We start from the raw sequence: 19,561 nt of genomic DNA on the forward strand, positions 1-19,561 counted from the left end.
CAAATTAATAAGTTACTAGAGAATCATGTAGGACTCTCGTATGACACCATATTATTTGGTACTGCAATGAGAACTAAGAGTCCGATTTCAGCAAACAATAATAAGCTATTACTAATACTAACAGGAGTCGCCATGCAACAAATTACTCAAAATTGGAAAGATTACACCAAATTAAATTATACGTTCTGGTGGAATTCTGTTTGTCATATTTATAAAATGGAAAAAATAATAGCGTTACAACAGGGAAATCATCTTAATTTTAATAAAATTTGGCAACCATTGACAAAATATTCTAATGATTAGTTCTTAGCACAATGATAAATAATTATATATGAATGGGGTGGGATTTGACTAATTAATGGAAATATACTATATAAAAAGGGGATGGGAATTATATTATATATGCTAATGTATAATCTTTATCATATCATATTTTAAATACGATGTATTATTAATGACAATATTTTAAATATGTAAAAAAAACTTTATTGTATATTATATTACTCAAATATTGTAAGAATGGAAAACTTATAAATAAAAATTTAAAAAAAAAAAGAATAATTAGTCAATGGTTGCCAAATTTTATTGAAATTATGAATGTTCCCGTGTTGTAATGCTATTACTTTTTCCATTTTGTATATATGACAGACAGAGTTCCACCAGAACGTATAATTTAATTTGGTATAGTCTTTCCAATTCTGAGTTATTTGTTTGATATTTACTGTACACTTGTGAATTATAAAATGAATAAAGAATTTAAAAAAAAAATGTAAATCACACAAACAGGCCTTCTCATCATAACCCCAGTTTAAGCAATGCAGGTGCTACATTGCCCCTCACAGACATAAACTAGCTGCTTTGTCAACCTTTCTCCCCACGAATTTCAAGATAAAGAGTGTATACTTAATTTTTTTTTGTCCCTGTGTAAATGCATTTTGGAAACTAATTTGGCCCCAAATTAATGAATTACTAGAAAATCATGTAGGACTCTCATATGATACTATACTATTTGGTACAGCAATGAGAACTCGAGTCCGATTTCAGCAAATAACAACAAACTATTATTAATATTGACAGGGGTCGCCATGCAACAAATAACTCAAAATTGGAAGGATTATACCAAATTAAATTATACATTTTGGTGGAATTCAGTCTGTCATATATACAAAATGGAAAAAACAATAGCATTACAACAGGGAAATCTTCATAATTTTAAGAAAATTTGGGAACCATTGACTCGTTATTCCAATGATCAGATTTCATAGCACATTAATAATAGTTATATAAGAATGGGGAGGGAAATGTATATTATATGGAATTAAGAAATGAAAAAAGGGGAGGGATATATTTTATGTGATAAGATGAATTATTTGTAATCACAATTTTCATGTATTAATTGAAGATAATTTGTACAATTCAATTATTGTAAGAATGCAAAAATCATAAATAAAAATTCAAAAAAAAAAAAAAAAAAAAAATAGAGTGTATAATCATTCTAAACTGCTTATTCCCTTCCATCATCAATGCAGCGTCATCCCTATCCTCACCGTGCAATAACACTGTGGGTCTCACTAGCCCCATTTCCTCAGTGTCAGTGCAATGCTGGTTCTTTCCCTGACCAATGCCAGAGCAGCAAAGCTCTAGCAGTGTCACATCACAACTTGCTTTGTTGGTTTTAGTAGAGTGCTGTACCTGCATTTGATGTTGCTCTACATTTTGAAGTGTTCTCTGCTGAAGAGGGGGTGTTCTTTGAACCCTCACTGTACAATGAGACTGGAGACAACTGAGCATTACTGCAGAGATCGAGCTCTTCCTGTTTTAAAAAGAAGTGTAAATGCATTGGTAAGGATAATCCTCAAAACCATGTATGTATCCCCCCCCCCTAAAACTGTCATTTACCCATGAAAATGAACTACGTGAAAACTGTCCACCATGTGTGTGGGTGAAATGCCGCATAAAGTTATACTCACATTTAGTGAAAGCAGCCCTGGAAAAATGGTTAAAAGGTGAGAGATCTGCATTTTTTGAAATGTAAAGTCCACAGATAGAAAGGACCTATTTTCTATCTGTTGCCCAGTGACTTTTTACCTTTAGTGATCACTGGGCTGGGCTCCAAGAAGAGAAAACTAGCAGTCAATTTAAAAATGAAAACGTTTTATTCTATTGTCCATTTATTTTATCATTCTGGAAATCAATTTGGCCTCAAATTAATAGGATGTTAGAAAACCCGGTAGCCTTGACATATGATATTATTTTATTTGGAACAACTATGAGAGCAAGAAGTCAAATTTCATCAAGTAACAACAAACTTTTGTTTATTTTAATTGGAATAGCAATACAACAAATAACATACAATTGGAAAAAATATGACAGTTTAAATTACAATTTCTGGTGGAATTCTGTATGTCATATGTACAAAATGGAACTCACCATTGCAATGAAAAAAGGTTATGTGAGTAAATTTCAGAAAGTCTGGGGACCGTTAACAGATTTTTGTAATGAACTTTTCCCATGATAAGATATTTGATTAGAGGGGAAAAGGGGTGGGATTTTATTCCGATTATTACATAATATATCAATATTTGAATGAATTCACAATAAAGATGATTTTATGCATTATTGAATTGGGAGGGAGGGAGGGATGGGGGATTATTATATTCAATAAGAATGATATAAATTTAGGTTTCTTGCATAATATTTTAACATTATAGAATACTAATTTCCTAATGAAATGTTAAATTTGATGCTAATATGTGAGTTAATCAAGTGTGTATCTTTAAGTTTTATATGAGTTTAATTGATACACTTGTTGTAACATACAAAAATGAATAAAGAATTATAAAATAAAAAAATAAAAATAATTCCAAAAAGTAAAAAAAAAAAACCAAAAAACATTTTTTGGTTTGGTTTGCAATTAGCACGACCTCAGATACTACCAGAAGCAACAGAAAACTTTAAAGATTTGCGTCTTACCGGGACATGCTGGGTGAAAGAAGAAGTGGAATCCACAGATAAAGGAGATGGAATGGAGTGGTCACAGGATGCAGGAGACAAAGGCTCTGGTTTAAAAGTATAATCTGAAATAAGCCCAGAAAGTGTTTCAGTAACTTTATTGTCAGCCCTGGACAAATATTATCAGTATACACAACACTGACACAACACAGATTGTCAGCTCTGCACAGACATCATTAAGTGATTGTATGGATAATGTGGGATATAAATTTGATAAAAAATAAATGCTCTTACCTGAGCAGTACTGATCTATATTATCCCAGGTGTATGAGTTCCAGGACATCAAATCCAAACCAAGATCATCAAACTGTGTTTGCTAGAAATGACAAAATAAAAGATATGCTAAAATATAAAAAAAGGTATGCTGTATCAAAATTGATTAGAATTAAAATTAAACTTGGCAATATAAAAAATAGAGTTTTGCATAGAACTGCCCAAGATAGGAAACCCAGCAACAGATGAAACTTTCAAGATAATGAAGGGAATAGACTTCATAGATAAAGACAGGTTGTTCACCCTCTCCAAGGAAGGGAGAACGAGAGGGCACTCTCTAAAGTTGAAAGGGGACAGATTCCGTACAAATGTAAGGAAGTTCTTCTTCACCCAGAGAGTGGTGGAAAACTGGAACGCTCTTCTGGAGGCTGTTATAGGGGAAAACACCCCCCAGGGATTCAAGACAAAGTTAGATAACTTCCTGTTGAACCAGAACGTACGCAAGTAAGGCTAGTATCAGTTAAATCAACCTAAATAAATCCAGGAAAAATTCCATCTGATAATGAAGGGAATAGACTTGGTAGATAAGGACAGGTTGTTCACCCTCTCCAAGGTAGGGAGAATGAGAGGGCACTCTAAAATTGAAAGGGGATAGATTCCGTACGAACATAAGGAAGTTCTTCTTCACCCAGAGAGTGGTGGAAAACTGGAACACTCTTCCGCAGGCTGTTATAGGGGAAAACACCCTCCAGGGATTCAAGACAAAGTTAGACAAGTTCCTGCTGAACCAGAACATACGCAGGTAAAGCACAGTTACTTACCGTAACAGGTGTTATCCAGGGACAGCAGGCATATATTCTCACACATGGGTGACGTCATCTACGGAGCCCCAGCGCGGACAGCTTTTCAAGCAAACTTGATTGAAGTTTCAAGTTTGCACACTGCACCACGCATGTGCTAGCCTTCTTGCCCACTAGAGGGCGCATCCCCACCTCGTGGTCCTCAGTTCCATAGCAAGCAAAGAAGCCATCCCCGGGGAGGTGGGCGGGTTGTGAGAATATATGCCTGCTGTCCCTGGATAACACCTGTTACGGTAAGTAACTGTGCTTTATCCCAGGACAAGCAGGCATGATATTCTCACACATGGGTGACCTCCAAGCCAACCAAAAAAGGGCCGGTGGGAGGATGGCAATTCATGAAAACAGGTTACGTAACACCGACTGGCCAAACCGGCCGTCGCTTCTGGACAAAGTGTCCAGACAGTAGTGGGAGGTGAACGTATGAACCGAAGACCAAGTGGCAGCTTTACATATGTCCTCCATAGGAGTGGATCGGAGGAAAGCAACCGAAGCTGCCATCGCTCGGACCTTATGCCCCGTGACTCGACCCGAGAGCGGGAGACCAGCCTGAGCGTAGCAAAAGGAAATACAAGCAGCTAACCAGTTGGACAAGGTGCGCTTGGAAACAGGATGTCCCACCCGATTAGGATCAAAGGACAAAAACAATTGAGGAACCTTCCGATGAGACTTAGTACGTTGGAGATAAAAAGCCAACGCCCTCTTACAGTCAAGCGTGTGAAGCGCCGCCTCACCAGGATGAGAGTGGGGCTTCGGGAAAAATACCGGAAGAACAATGGACTGATTGAGGTGGAAATCAGACACAACCTTAGGCAAAAATTTAGGATGGGTGCGGAGAACCACCTTGTCATGATGGAACACCGTGAAAGGGGGATCCGCAACCAAAGCCTGCAGCTCGCTTATCCGACGAGCGGAGGTAAGCGCAATCAAAAAGACCACTTTCCAAGTGAGAAACTTAAGGAGAGATTTGTCTATGGGCTCAAAAGGCGGCTTCATCAGTTGAGCCAAGACCACATTAAGATCCCACACTACAGGAGGAGGTTTCAGAGGAGGATGGACATTCACAAGACCCCTCATGAAACGAGAAACCAGAGGATGTAAAGAGAGGGGACGACCCTCGAGATGTTGATGGAATGCTGCGATAGCGCTAAGATGTACTCGAATGGAAGTCGTCTTCAGACCAGAATTCGACAGATGCAACAGATATTCCAGCACCGAAGACACGGGCACCGAACTCGGGTCCAGGTGGTTCGAGAAGCACCAGGATGAAAATCTGGTCCACTTCTGGGAATAACAAAGTCTAGTCGAGACCTTCCGCGAGGCCTCCAGAATTTCCCGTACTGACTGAGAAACAGGAACCGAAGTCAAGGGGAAAGGAACCAAGCCGTCAGATGTAAAGACTGAAGATTGGGATGCAACAGCGAACCCCGACTCTGAGACAGCAGAGAGGGAAAGACAGGCAGAAGCAGAGGTTCCCGGACACTGAGTTGAAGCAGCAGGGAAAACCAGTGCTGTCTGGGCCAACGAGGCGCAATGAGAATCATAGTGGCTCCGGTTAATTTGAGATGCACCAGCGTTCTCAAGATCAGGGGAAACGGAGGGAACGCATAAAGGAACCTCCCTTCCCAGTCGAGAAGAAATGCATCGGCCTCGAGGCGTTCCCGGGAAAACATCCGAGAACAGTAGAGCGGTAGTTTGTGAGTCTCGGGTGAGGCAAACAGATCCACCTGAGGAGTCCCCCAACGGTCGAAGACCTCGCGTAGAACCCGGGAGTTCAGCGACCACTCGTGCGGCTGGAGAAGACGACTGAGCTTGTCTGCCAGACAATTCATCTCTCCCTGAATGTAAACCGCACGCAAGAAAATGTTCTGAGAGACTGCCCAAGTCCACAGGCGCAGGGCTTCCTGGCACAGAGGCCAAGAGCCCGTGCCCCCTTGTTTGTCTACATAATACATGGCCACTTGGTTGTCCGTCCTGACGAGCACTATTTGATTGCGCAGGAGATGCCCGAAAGCTCGAGCAGCCAGGTAAATAGCACGCAGCTCCAACACATTGATGTGACACCGACGGTCCGCGGCCGACCATAGGCCCTGTGTGCGAAGACCGTCGACATGTGCCCCCCACGCATACTCCGAAGAGTCCGTGGTCAGGACTGTGCGATGCGGAGGAACGCGAAAGAGCAAACCCCCGGAAAGATTGGAAGAGTTGGTCCACCAACGGAGCGAGCGTCTCAAAGAAGGAGTCACCGTTATTAGGCGAGACACCGGGTCGCGATCCTGGCACCACTGCGAGGCCAACGTCCACTGAGGGAGCCTCAGATGCAAGCGGGCGAACGGAGTCACCTGGACCGTCGAAGCCATGTGACCCAGAAGCACCATCATGCGCTGAGCCGACACGACAGGCCTCAGCGAGATCTGCCGACCCAAGCGCAGCAGAGCCTCCAACCGAGGAGTTGGGAGGAACGCTCGGAGGAGAACCGTGTCCAGCACGGCTCCTATAAACTGCAGCGACTGAGTCGGGCACAATTGAGACTTGGGAAAGTTCACTTCGAACCCTAGACCCTGAAGAAGTGAAATAGTCTGTTGGGTCGCTGAAATAACTCCCTCCCTGGTCGGGGCTTTGATGAGCCAATCGTCCAGATAGGGAAAGACCTGCAACCCCCGGGAGCGCAGGGCAGCCGCGGCCACCACCATGCACTTCGTGAACACCCGAGGGGACGAAGCCAGGCCGAAAGGGAGGACCCGGTACTGAAGGTGCCACTCCCCCACTTGAAATCTCAAGAATTTGCGAAAGTCGGGATGCACCGGAACATGGGTATACGCTTCCTTCAAGTCCAGGGAGCACATCCAATCCCCCTCCTCCAGGAGGGGATACAGAATCGGAAGCGATAACATACGGAACTTCTCCCGGACCAGGAACTTGTTGAGCTTCCGAAGGTCCAAAATGGGGCGCAAGTCCCCGGTCTTTTTTGGGACCAAAAAGTAACGGGAGTAAAACCCCCGACCCCTCTGGTCGCAAGGAACCAGTTCGACTGCTCGGAGGCTCAACAAGGACCTGGCTTCCTCCTGGAGAAGGGCCAACTGGCTCCGATTGGGCGGGCAAGCCCCGGGAGGCATGTCCGGAGGCTGCCTGGAGAAGTTGAGCGAATAGCCCTCTGAGATGGTCCGGAGCACCCATGCGTCTGACGTAACTTCCGTCCAAGCTCGGGCAAAAGCCGAGAGTCGACCCCCGATGGGAAGGGAATGTGGCAGAGTTGCGGTGAGGGCCCGCCCCCAACCGCTCATCCCGTCAAAAGGACGGCGCGGGCTTGGACGCAGCCTGCGTAGCGGGCTTGGAGGGACCTCCCCTACCCTGCTGGGGTGGTCGTCGGGGCGGAGGCCTAGAAAAGGCTGGTGTCGTCTTCTGAGGATACCGCCTCGGAGGCTGCCGAAAAGGCCTTTGTTGCGAGGCCCTAGGCTTGGGGCGGACAAGGGACGCAAGCGAACGCTCCTGATCAGACAGCCTCTTAGTCGCCGCCTCTAAGGAGTCGTCGAACAACTCCGACCCCACGCAGGGCAAATTTGCCAATCGCTCCTGCAGGTTGGAGTCCATCTCGAGGGTACGCAGCCACGCCAGGCGACGCATCGCCACCGCGCAGGCCGATACCCTCGAGGCGAGCTCAAAGGCGTCGAATACCGCATGGAAGAGGTAGAGGCGCAGCTGTGAAAGGTTCGACATAAAGGTGGCGAACCTGTCCTTGTGCGAAGCCGGGATCACCCCCTGGAATTCAGGCATGTCCTTGACCATAGACCTTAAATAGGACGAGTATGAAAAGGCATAATTAAGGACCCGCGTCGCCATGAGTGAATTAGCATAGAGGCGACGGCCAAACTTATCGAGGGTCCTACCTTCCCTCCCAGGGGGGACCGCAGCAGACACCCGAGAGGGTTGTGACCTCTTAAGGGCCGACTCCACCAGGATTGATTGGTGCGAGAGTTGCCCCTTCTCGAACCCCTTAGGCGGAATGGTCCGGTATTTCGCCTCCATCTTGGTGGGCACGACCGTGACTGTAAGAGGAGCCTCCAAGTTTTTCAGCAAGGTCTGATGTAAGACCTTGTTCAGCGGGAGGCGAGGAGATTCCCTCTGGGGAGTGGGAAGGTCCTGCTCCTCCAAATATTCCTTGGAATGGTGGGAACCCGCCGATAAGTCCACCCCTAACGCCCCCGCCATGTCATGGACGAACTTCGTAAAAGACGAAGTTCTGGCGGGAGGAGAAGGAGTCCTAGATCTCCCCGCCGAGGCAAAGGGAGAAGCCTCGCGGGAGTACCTCGGCTCCCTGGCAGATCCCGAACCCCACGAGGCACGGTCCCGGGACCTCGAGGGGGTCGGGGACCCAGCCCGCTGGAACGAGCCCCTGGGGGAACCCCCCGGGGTGCGGGGAATCGAGGTCCGTCCCTTCCGCCCCGTCGAGGAGGCACGGGAACCCTCTCTGCACGGGGACCGAAAAAGTTTTGGATTATCCATTCGGAGCTCCTCGACTCGCAAGGACTCGCCCTCGGGAGGCGATGAGCGCCCGCGTCCGCGAGGCGAGACCCGAGACCGCTTGGCTCTCCTCGGTCGGCGCCTCGCCCGAGGTCTACCCGAAGGCGAGGAGCCCCGCGAGGACCTCGAGGACGAGGTAGAGGAGATCCGCCGCACTCGGCGCAGCTTGTCCTTGGGCCTGACGCTACGCTCAGGCTGTCCCATCGAGGCCCGGTCCGAGGCCAAAGCCGAGGTCGAGGCGGCAGGTGCCTCGGCGGCCGAAGCCCCGGTACCCGAGGCCGAGGTCGCCAACTGCGGGGCAGTCGAGGCCGAGGCAGTCGAGGCCGAAGCCTGCTGCAGGTGCTCAATGGCCCCGGACAGCTCCGAGGCGATCAAAGCCCGGAGCAAGTCCTGAAACACAGGGATGGACATACCCTGGGGCAGCACCTGTCGATGCTCCACAGAGGGCGACCTCGGTCTCGAGTATTCCCTCGGGGCTATCGATTTAGACACCCTGGGCTGGGCGGAGGCAGACCCAACCGCCGATGAGGCGCCCGAGGGTGGCTTCTTGGATCCAGGAGCTGAGGAGGGAAGTGGAGACTTACCCGAGGCCTTGCTGGACGAGGCAACCTGCTTCGAGGGCACCGAGGGTCGAGGCGAGGCAGGAGGGCCCGATGTCGAGGTCGAGGCCGAGGTCGAGGCCGGGGCCGAAGCCGAGGCCGAGCTCGAGGCCATCCCCGTCGGGACGTCGGGAGAAAAAAGTTCCGCCATGCGGGCAATGCGACGCGTGAGAGCCCTTTTTTGAAAGGTCCCACACTTCAAACAGGAGTCGGTCGGGTGATGGGGCCCCAAGCACCGCAGACAACGCCTGTGGGGATCTGTGATCGACAACAGCCGGTCACAAGTGCCGCACTTTTTGAATCCCGTAACGGGCCGGGACATAGGCCCAAAAAGGGGCCGGGAACGAACGAGGTTCCTCGGCCGTGGCTACCGGGAGCCCCCGGAGCGCAAAAAATATAACACTTTTTTTTTTTTTTTTTTTTGAAAATCAAAGAGAAGCAAATTAAAGAAGAGAAAAAACGCAGCGACCGCGTCGAAAAAACCTACACAGCCGCGGCGACAGAAGGCAAAAGAGCACTAAAAAATCCACAGGGCTTCTGGCTCCGCGGATGAATTAGAACTGAGGACCACGAGGTGGGGATGCGCCCTCTAGTGGGCAAGAAGGCTAGCACATGCGTGGTGCAGTGTGCAAACTTGAAACTTCAATCAAGTTTGCTTGAAAAGCTGTCCGCGCTGGGGCTCCGTAGATGACGTCACCCATGTGTGAGAATATCATGCCTGCTTGTCCTGGGATAAGGCTAGTCTCAGGGCACTGGTCTTTGACCCGTGTGAGCAGACTGCTGGGCACGATGGACCACTGGTCTGACCCAGCAGCAGCAATTCTTAAACTGTAGAACAAGAAACATGTTAAGGCAAAATTTATTCGTAACCTGTTAATTTCCTCTCCTCGAGTCCTGCTAAACCAACCCATACCAATGGGTTGAGTCTCCCTACCAGCAGATGGAGGTAGAGATGCTGAACTATTCCAGTTATCATCGCTGGTATACATGAAGGCTTGTGCAGCCTGGAATTCTCCAGGATGCCACTGCCAAGGCAGAAATAGGTCCATTCTGCCACGCACCACTGAAGCCTCAAATACAAGGTTGCCACTGAAGATCTCAGCAGCTATTTTGTTGGTGGAAACAACAGGGGCAGGAACAACTAGGGCCCTGGTTAGGCCACTAGACCAACAATTTAAGGAAGGCCCTGAGAGAGAGAAAGTGTGACAGCATGCGAGAGCTCCTCTGATGAGAGGGGAAACGACAGAGTCAGAAGTTTCAGTTCCAGCCAAAAAATGCATCAGCATTTTCAGCAAAAATCAAAACGAGAACCAATTATGGATTTTGGGCTATTTCAGTGCTTAAAATAAAACCAAAATTTGGTTGACCTCTAGTGGCTGCATTGTTTACCTCAATTCAATACGCAATGGTGGCCTTGGACGCTGCTAGGGCCATGGGAGAGAATAGAAATATGATCTGAGCAGTGAAACTCAGCTCCTGTAAAAATCTTAGCAGAACTCTGTGGACTTCTACTAGTTTGAAAGCCTCCTGGAAGCAGAATCTAAATGTTCATATAGGCCCTTTATCAGCTGAGGTGTGTTTGAGTATTCCCATGAACAAAAGGTGGACAAAAACCCCTATACATTTGAAATCAAGAAGCTGCAGTGAAAACTGAATATGGCAACACTGATTGGTTTCCAATAAAATGTGGCATCAGGCAAGGGTGCATCTTATCGCCTTACCTGTTCAACCTATACGGTGAAACCATCTTCAGAAAAGCAAATTTGGAAGACGAGAGTTAGTGGCTGAAATATAAACAACCAGCACTATGCAGATGATACAATGCTCATCACCAACAGCAAAGAAGACATGCTGTATCTACTGAGAAAAATCAAAGTCGAAAGTCATAACATGGGATTAAAACTGAACATAAACTAGATAAAGATCATGAACACGGAAAATGATGAAGTGTTTGAGCTTGAAGGCAATAGAATAGAAGTTGCAAAGGATTTCAATCTCCTGGGCTCTTTTGTAAACAAAGAAGCAACTAGCAAGGAGGAATTCCTTCGCAGAATAGCACTTGGTTGCTCTTCAATGAAGGCTCTCGACAAAGTATTCAAAGGCAAGGAGGTAACACTCCAAACGAAGATCAGACTTGTCCAAGCACTCATTTTCTCAGTGGTAAGTTACAGATGAGAAAGCTGGACAATACAGAAACAAGACAGAAGATTAACTCATTTGAGATTTGGTGCTGGAGAAGGATTTTAGGTGTGCAGTGGATTGCCAGAAGAACTAACAAATTGATTGGGCTATGTCACTCGAAGCCCAAATGATGAAGTTACGACTGTCTTATTTTGGTCACACCATCATAAGAGATAGAGCACTGGAGAAGGACATCATGTTTGGTAAGATCGAAGGAACCAGGTGAAGAGGCAACCTGCAATCAGATGGCTGAACACATTGAAAACAACCATGGGGGGTGACCTTTCTGGACTAACACTTCCTTTGTTTTTTGGGGAGCTCATGTAGCACCCAAGATTCTTGTCCAGGACTTAATACCCACTAACAATGGAGCTCAGTCTCCTAGCTGTCCCAAAAATTAAATTTCTATATACTTTTTAGAATATATCTAATTTCTCCCCTGGTTTTGCCTTACAGTGAATCCACCTAGAACATTTATAATGCATTTTTAAGTAGAGGCCTGAGCCACTAGTACCCTACAAAATCAGTATATTATATATGGGCACTTATTTTGTACCTGTATATAATATACACACACAGTTGTATATGGTAGGAAATTTTGTGACCACATGGTCTTGCTTGTATCTGTGGTAAGTTGGTTAAAGCACAATAAACCATAATACATCTAGCACAAACACAAAAATTACTCAAACATCCCACAAAATAGATATACAATTATTTTAAGAACCCTCAGAAAAGCTGGGTTATCAGCTAAAGATGTCAGAGTTTCTATATGCTAAGCTCCAAAGCAGTTACGCCATTTTATAAATTTTTTTAAGTTCCACATAAATTAAATCAAAAATACTTCCCTGTATCAGCCAAAAAAGATGCTATTAGAGATGAGATACGTATGTCTGCAAAGTCAGCTGAGCCAAGTATTTTCAGAACTTCGTCCTCATTACCCCTCTAGCACAACAGGAATTGCACTCAGAGTGCGTCTCCAAATGGAGCTCATGGCAGCAACGGGACAAAAAAGTGTAGATCAATTTGAAAAATTATATTTGGCAATCTGTTAAACCTAGTGGAAGCTCAGAGGGTTCCAGATGGTTCTCTAATTGCTATGTTGAAATTCTTAGAAAACACGGTCAATGAAACACAAGGACCTGGTCACTGAAAGATGTCCTACAACAGGGATATCTCCCACATAAAGCTCTCTTACAAATCTGGTCCTATGTATGCTTAGCTGTTTGCACTGAACAGGCTACAGAGCATCAAAAGAATAGCTCTGATGTTATCATATAAAAATACATATTTTTTATGTACAAACCGTTTATTGAATTTTCAAAAACATACAGAAGTATCAGAAACATGTACAGATCAAAGAAAGCAGGGAGAGCCGGAGCAAATGTCAAGAAATTGTCCATCATCGCTTAGCCAAAGACAGATATGCGTCTAATATCAGCAGAATCAGAGCAAGGAAACACAAGAAAGGCACTGGCGATGCATCCAATAGATATCAACTCTCCAAACTCTCCCCTTCCCGCCCCCCTCCCACCCCATTCCCCCCCTCCACCCAACCCAACACCCCTCCGAAAGCCTCAAATCTGTCTAGGAACACACATATGAACACATGCACTTATAGAAATTCCCCCCCAAGAGGATTTTTCCCCCTTTTACTTTTTATCAGCAAGTCTATGATACTCACACAAAGCTCGTCAACTCCTACCAATTCACTCAATTCATGGAAAAGACCAGAATCTAGATAACAGAGAAAAAGGAAAAGCAGAGTCATTAATGCATTACAAGACAGATTCAGCAGTATCATTTTCAAGCATGAGATCCTGTCATTACTCTCACCCAACGCATATAGCTAAAGCTCTGGTTAAGGTAGGATTATCACTTGGCTCCAGTCAAGTTTCAAGTTTATTAAAATTTTGATTTGAACGCAATATCAAATAATTCAATGCGTTTAACAATAGTAATTTTGGGGGGACAAATAACAATTTAAACAATAAAAACATACAATCTTATCTATAATGATCTAAAGATACATAAGGTATAGAAGGATAAATTGCATTTGTTTAAAATAAAATAACCAAAAGAAAAAACATTTAGGGATATTGAAAGGTTTTACAGAAACTTGATCTAAAAGTAACTGGTTTGTTATTCTTTTTTTTTTTTTTTTTATGAAAGACTTGATCTGAAATGATAATAGAAAATCGACGATATTATCTAATATAGGTTTCATATGCATCTTTATAAAGATAGCTTTTTAGTTTGCTTTTAAATTTTTCTAAGGAAGTTTCAGCACGCAAATAAATTGGAAGTTTGTTCCAAAGCTGGGGTCCCAAGATAGAGAAAATTGTGGTTCTTCTAGTGCCAATTACTTTCAATGATGGAATGGACAACAAATACTGATCAGCTGATCTAAGAGATCTAGCTGGGGAATAAGGTATTAAATATCGATATAAAAATATAGGAGTATTAGTTTTCTGAATTTTAAATGTCAATAGCGCAATTTTATATGTTATTCTGTGTGAAATCGGTAGCCAGTGTGCTTCTTGCAAGAGAGGAGTGACATGATCGTATTTTTTAGATTTAGTAATAAATTTTTATTGCTGCGTTTTGTATTATTTGTAACCTTCGTATTTCTTTCTGTGCTATACCTTGGTACAGTGTATTGCAGTAGTCCAGCCTAGAAATTATCAAAGAGTGAATTAACACATTAAGGGCTTTAGGTTCTAGAACTTTGGCTAAAGATCTAATGAGACGTAGTTTATAAAAACAGGTTTTGACTACGGAACTAATCTGATCATGGTAGGATAGCTCGTGGTCCAATAATATTCCTAATATTTTAGTCGTTGTAACTTTTTGTAGTGGAAAATTATCCAAATAGATTTGAGCTGCAAATGTGATGTCTTTTTTCCATGGCAAGAACATTATTGAAGATTTAAATGGATTAAGGGCTAACATATTGTCTTTTAACCATTGACTAATTTGTTTTAACTTATTATTTATGTTCGTTATCTCATTAGGATCTGCAGTATTTATTGGATGTAAAAGCATAAAAGCATAAACAGAAAATCCTATGGATTGGCTTAATGTAAGAAGAGGGGCTAGGAAGATATTAAATAAAAGAGGAGACAAGATTGAACCTTGAGGGATACCATATGAATATGAATTTGTATAAGCACTTGATGATGTATTATTGAAGAAAACTTTAGTCAAATGAAGACCTACGGTATTTAAATCCAGAATCCTTCACAAACTTAGCCAGTCATCTTTCCAAGGCTAAGGTCAAAAGAAATTACAAACTTAAGTACTGTGGGTAAGTTTCTGCCCCAGAGAGGAATTTCCAGGAGACTCGTTAAAACTCCCCATCATGAATACATTCCCACTTTTTCTTAGAGACATTAAATTAATATCAGAACCAACTCAGCCCTTTCCTCAGCTTGACAGAGAACACGTGCTCAAAATTAAAGCAGTTTATTTCAAGCCAGGTAAATGTGGCAACCTAGCCCAGGACAAAAATGTTAAATCCACATGAATAATAAGCTGGTGAATTTCAAAGAGATCAGCATGACCCATTACACTAAGGGCTCCTTTTACAAAGGTGCGTTAGCGCGTGCTAAATTGCCCCGTGCGCTAGCCGCTACCATCTCCTTATAAGCAGGTGGTAATTTTTCAGCTAGCGTGCGCTAAAAACACTAGCGCACCTTAGTAAAAGAAGCCCTAAGTTGAGTAAGCACTGTCATTATCACTTCCTAACAGCATAAGAAGTCCTCCTTAATGTTAGCCATTTTGGAATCCAATTGTAAGCATCTACAACCTTCTGAAGCACAAATTCTCTTCCCCTACCTTTTTCGTAATTACCTATTTGGCTTTAACTTGCATGTACAACTTTTTATTGGCAGGTAAGTTGCCTTCTGCTACAGTAGGTATTTCCCCATCCCCAAAGAATTGTGAATACAATAAAATTATTTATTGCATTGATACAAAGTCATGCATTAATGCAAGTAGTCCAACTGACTCAATACCAGAGATTGTTGGTACTACGGCAATACACAGTCATGTGAAAAAATTAGGACACCCCATGAAATATTCAGTTCTTTCTTAAGAAATGTTCACATATTGATGTCAAATCTTTTTTTTTATTTATCTTTGGAAAAGAAAAGATGTAATAGCAGGTAAACAACAAATATTTTCCTTGATTTACTCACGAAACAAAAGATATCCACAAAAATGTGATTTTAAATGAGGAATAAAATTAGTACACCCTAATAGCTAGTGTCACCCTCTTTGGCTGAAATAACTGCAGTGAGTTGCTAGCAGTCTCTGACATCGGTCTTAGGAAAGTTTGGCCCACTCCTCAGTGCAGAATTCTTTCAGCTGTGAGATGTTTGAGGGGTTTCAAATCACCCCACAGCATCTCAATGGGATTAAGATCAGGGCTTTGTCTCAGCCACTCCAGGACTCTCCATTTCTTAGTTTTCAGCCAGTCCTTGGTGGATTTAATGGTGTTTTGGGTCATTGTTGTGTTGCAGGGTCCAGTTCCACTTCAGTTTTAATTTTCTTATAGATGGTCTCACATGTTTCTCAAGTACCCTCCGAAACTCGGTAGATTTTATGATGGTGAGCTGGCCAGGTCCTGCTGCAGCAAAGCATCCCCAAACCATGACACTTCCACCTCCAAGCCTCACAGTTGGTACGAGGTTCTTTTCCTGGAAAAGAGGCATGCACTTTCACATGAACAGTAGCAAGAGCCTGCTGTATGTCCCGTGATGTATCCCACAAAAAAAAGGAAATACACAACTTCACGTGTGAAAATGTACACCAGAAAAAAGGAATGGGGAAGGGACATGGTCAACCAACTTCAGGGACAATCAATTTATTGAAATTATGTATATAAATAACTGGTACATATTCGACATATACACAAAATTATGCAGGCGTAACAAAGATTCTTTCAATCCTTTTGTGCTGCACCCCAACACGGTCCGTGTTTCGGCTATAAAAGCCTTCCTCAAGGGTGTAAGAATGAAGCCCAATAGATGGCGCCAGAATACAGGTAATAATAAATTTAAAAAAGGAACACTGTCAAAAGTCTGCTTGCTCACCGTGGTTCCAAAAATGCTGCAAGCTTCCGCATAAGCTGAATGGCATCGTGATGACATTTTAGGGTTTTTGGAGACTTCTTTTAGCATCTTGTAGCCTGCTTTTGGGGGGTCAACTTGCTTGGATGGCCAGACCTGGGCATGTTGACAGTTGTTTGAAAAGTCCTCCACTTGTACACTATTTTCCGGACCGTGGAATGGCTAATGTCAAATTCTTTCCATATCTTTTTAAATCCCTTACCAGACTTATAAGCTGCTACAATCTTCTTTCTGAAGGCCTCAGACAGCTCTTTTGATTTCACCATGGTGTTCACTCTCACCGCAGCAGTCATGAGCCCACCAAACTAAGGGCTCCTTTTACAAAGGTGCGTTAGGGCCTTAACGAACGGAATAGTGCGTGCTAAATTGTCGTGCACGCTAGCCTCTACCACCTCCTTTTAAGCAGGCGGTAATATTTTTGCTAGCGCGCGCTAATCTTGTGTGTGTGCTAAACCGCTAGTGCACCTTAGTAAAAGGAGCCCTAAATGTCTGAGGTTTAAATAGGGCAAACCTCCTTCAAAATGTTTATGTTTATTTAAGATTTGATATACCGCTCCTGCATTTTACTGACCTAAGCCGTTTACAATGTATCAAACTAAAACGAAATTAGGTCCTTGAGATAAACGACCCTACCTGTCCCGAAGGCTCACAATCTGGCTAAAGTACCTGATAAACTAAAAATATGTAACAACAACATATAATATATTTCCAAGATCAAAAATCAAAGAAATAGAAATAATGAAAGTAGATAAAAAATTAAAAATAAAATAAAACAAATTCAAGAGATAGAAAAGTCTCTGAAGCGGCCTGATAGCAAACAATCATATTTTAGTGCAGGTCTTAATACAACTCCCGGCATAGCACACGTCACAGATCCGTCACTGGGAGAGCTTGACAGCATCAAAGAAATTAACATTTCTAACACATATCCACTAATCCCCTCTTCTACTAAACCACGCTGAATGGCCCGCGTGGCTCCCGACGTTCATAGGAACTCAATGAGCATCGGAAGCAGCACAGCTCCCTGCGCTAAAAACGTTAGCGAGGTTTAGTAGAAGACAAAGTAAAACTGTTATATGAAATAAATAAACCCAAATCAACACAAATCAGTACAAATTAATACAAATTAAGGCAGATGGCAGTCCTATTCCATTATTCAATTCAGGAGAGCCATATTTTTTTTTTTAAATATGCTTTTAGATGCATTAACCTTGACGCAGGACGCAGAGGTCACGTGGAGCTGGCCCCTCGGGGCCCCCATGGAGCCCGTCTACCAGAAATGTGACGCAGACCTGAGGAGAGAGTACAAGGGGCTGCTGCGGGAGAACACCAAGCTGCGCCGGATGATGGTGCTGCTGCAGGAGAACTGGGACCTGCGGCACACAATCCGCGACCAGGAGAACAATGCCCGTGTGCTCTCCCCGCCGCAGGATCATCCCACTGCACGGCCAAGTCCTACGCTCACTGCAGCAGGCATGGCCCCGTGCAGGGCCTGAGCCCACCACGTGCCCACCGCTGCCGCAGGAAGGAGCATTGGTCCAGGCAGATAAACAAGCTTCAAGCAGAGAATGGGAACAGTACATTTCCCGAAGAGCTTCAGAGAATATTTGCAGATTAGAAATAGAAGAGAGATCCTCCAGAAGATCCTCCAGGGATCTCAAAGTCCCTCCTTGAGGGCCGCAATCCAGTAGGATTTTCAGGATTTCCCCAATGAATATGCATTGAAAGCAGTGCATGCACATAGATCTCATGCATATTCATTGGGGAAATCCTGAAAACCCAACTGGATTTCAGGCTAGCCCTAATGAATATGCATGGCACAGATTTGCATGCCTCTCACTTCCATTATATGCAAATCTCTCTCATGCATATTCATTAGGGCTAGCCTGAAAACTCGATTGGCCTAGTGGTCCTCCAGGACAGGGTTGGGAACCACCGATTTAGTTGCCATAATGTTTTCTGAGCAACGACTCAGCAGCATTAGAATAACTAGCTGTTTGTCATACACATAATAATAATAACAACAGGTTTTTTTTTATATATTGCAGGACCGTGAAGTTCTATGCAGTTTCCAAAGATTAAAAGATGGTACAAATTGAATGAACTTAACCAGAGGTAAAAGATAGTGGTTGACAGTTCAAGGGCACCGATATTGAAGAGAAAGAACTGAATTGTGTGAATAAAAATTTGACTGCTAAAAAAAATACAAAAAACCCAACAACATTTTTTAAAATGCTGAGTCTTGTACTGGAAGTATAGAGCAAAGTTACTAAGAGAGACTAAATAATAGACTTTTCGAATTGACAAGCCTGGTCTCAAAAGTGTGGCTTGCACATAGTCCAGTGGTCTCAAACTCACGCCCCGCCAGGTACTATTTTGAGGCCCTGGGTATGTTTATCATAATCACAAAAGTAAAATAAAACTGTTTCTTGATCATACGTCTCTTTAGCTATAAATGACAATATTATTATTAAGACTTAGGTAAAAGGAAAGATTTATAAACTATAAAGAGATTTTACCTCATGCAAAATTGTCATTTCTTTAATAAGACATTAACTATTTTTTTCTAAGGCCCTCCAAGTACCGACCAATCCAAAATGTGGCCCTGCAGAGGGTTTGAGTTGGAGACCACTGGCTTAACTGTAACCATGACATCCTGTTTGTCTTTGGGAAGCAGAGCCGAGCTTGTGATGTCATAATGCCTCATTCCACCAATAAGAGCCAGCCTCATCAGTGATGTCACAATGGCTTGATAGTCCTGTTCTCCCCTCTGCCCTCCAACCCTTCCCCTTTACTCTGTGGTCTCAAACTTGCGGCCCGGGGGCCACATACGGTCCACCAGGTCCTATTTTGAGGCCCTGCATATGTTTATCATAATCACAAAAGTAAAATAAAACAGTTTCTTGATCATATGTCTCTTTAACTATAAATGACAATATTATTATTAAGACTTAGCCAAAAGGAAAGATTTATAAACTAGAAAGAGTTTTACTCATGCAAAATAAACATTTCTTTAATAAGATATTAACTATTTTTTTCTAAGGCC

The 19,561-nt window shown here is 43.7% G+C and overlaps 1 protein-coding gene across 1 annotated transcript in view; it reads right to left on the reverse strand.

Annotated features, from left to right (window-relative positions):
* The window catches only part of ATF6 (activating transcription factor 6), a 185,037-nt gene that overhangs the window by 164,884 nt on the left and 592 nt on the right, over nucleotides 1-19,561 (reverse strand). The window contains exons 2-5 of the mRNA XM_033960683.1: nucleotides 13,068-13,120; nucleotides 3,247-3,328; nucleotides 2,974-3,077; nucleotides 1,693-1,813 (exon numbers count right to left, since the gene is read on the reverse strand). Coding sequence (XP_033816574.1) covers nucleotides 1,693-1,813; nucleotides 2,974-3,077; nucleotides 3,247-3,328; nucleotides 13,068-13,120 — 360 coding nt within the window. The remainder of the gene's footprint in view (nucleotides 1-1,692; nucleotides 1,814-2,973; nucleotides 3,078-3,246; nucleotides 3,329-13,067; nucleotides 13,121-19,561) is intronic.

The sequence above is a fragment of the Geotrypetes seraphini genome, chromosome 10 (genome assembly GCF_902459505.1).
Source record: "Geotrypetes seraphini chromosome 10, aGeoSer1.1, whole genome shotgun sequence".
Taxonomy (NCBI): Eukaryota; Metazoa; Chordata; class Amphibia; order Gymnophiona; family Dermophiidae; genus Geotrypetes; species Geotrypetes seraphini.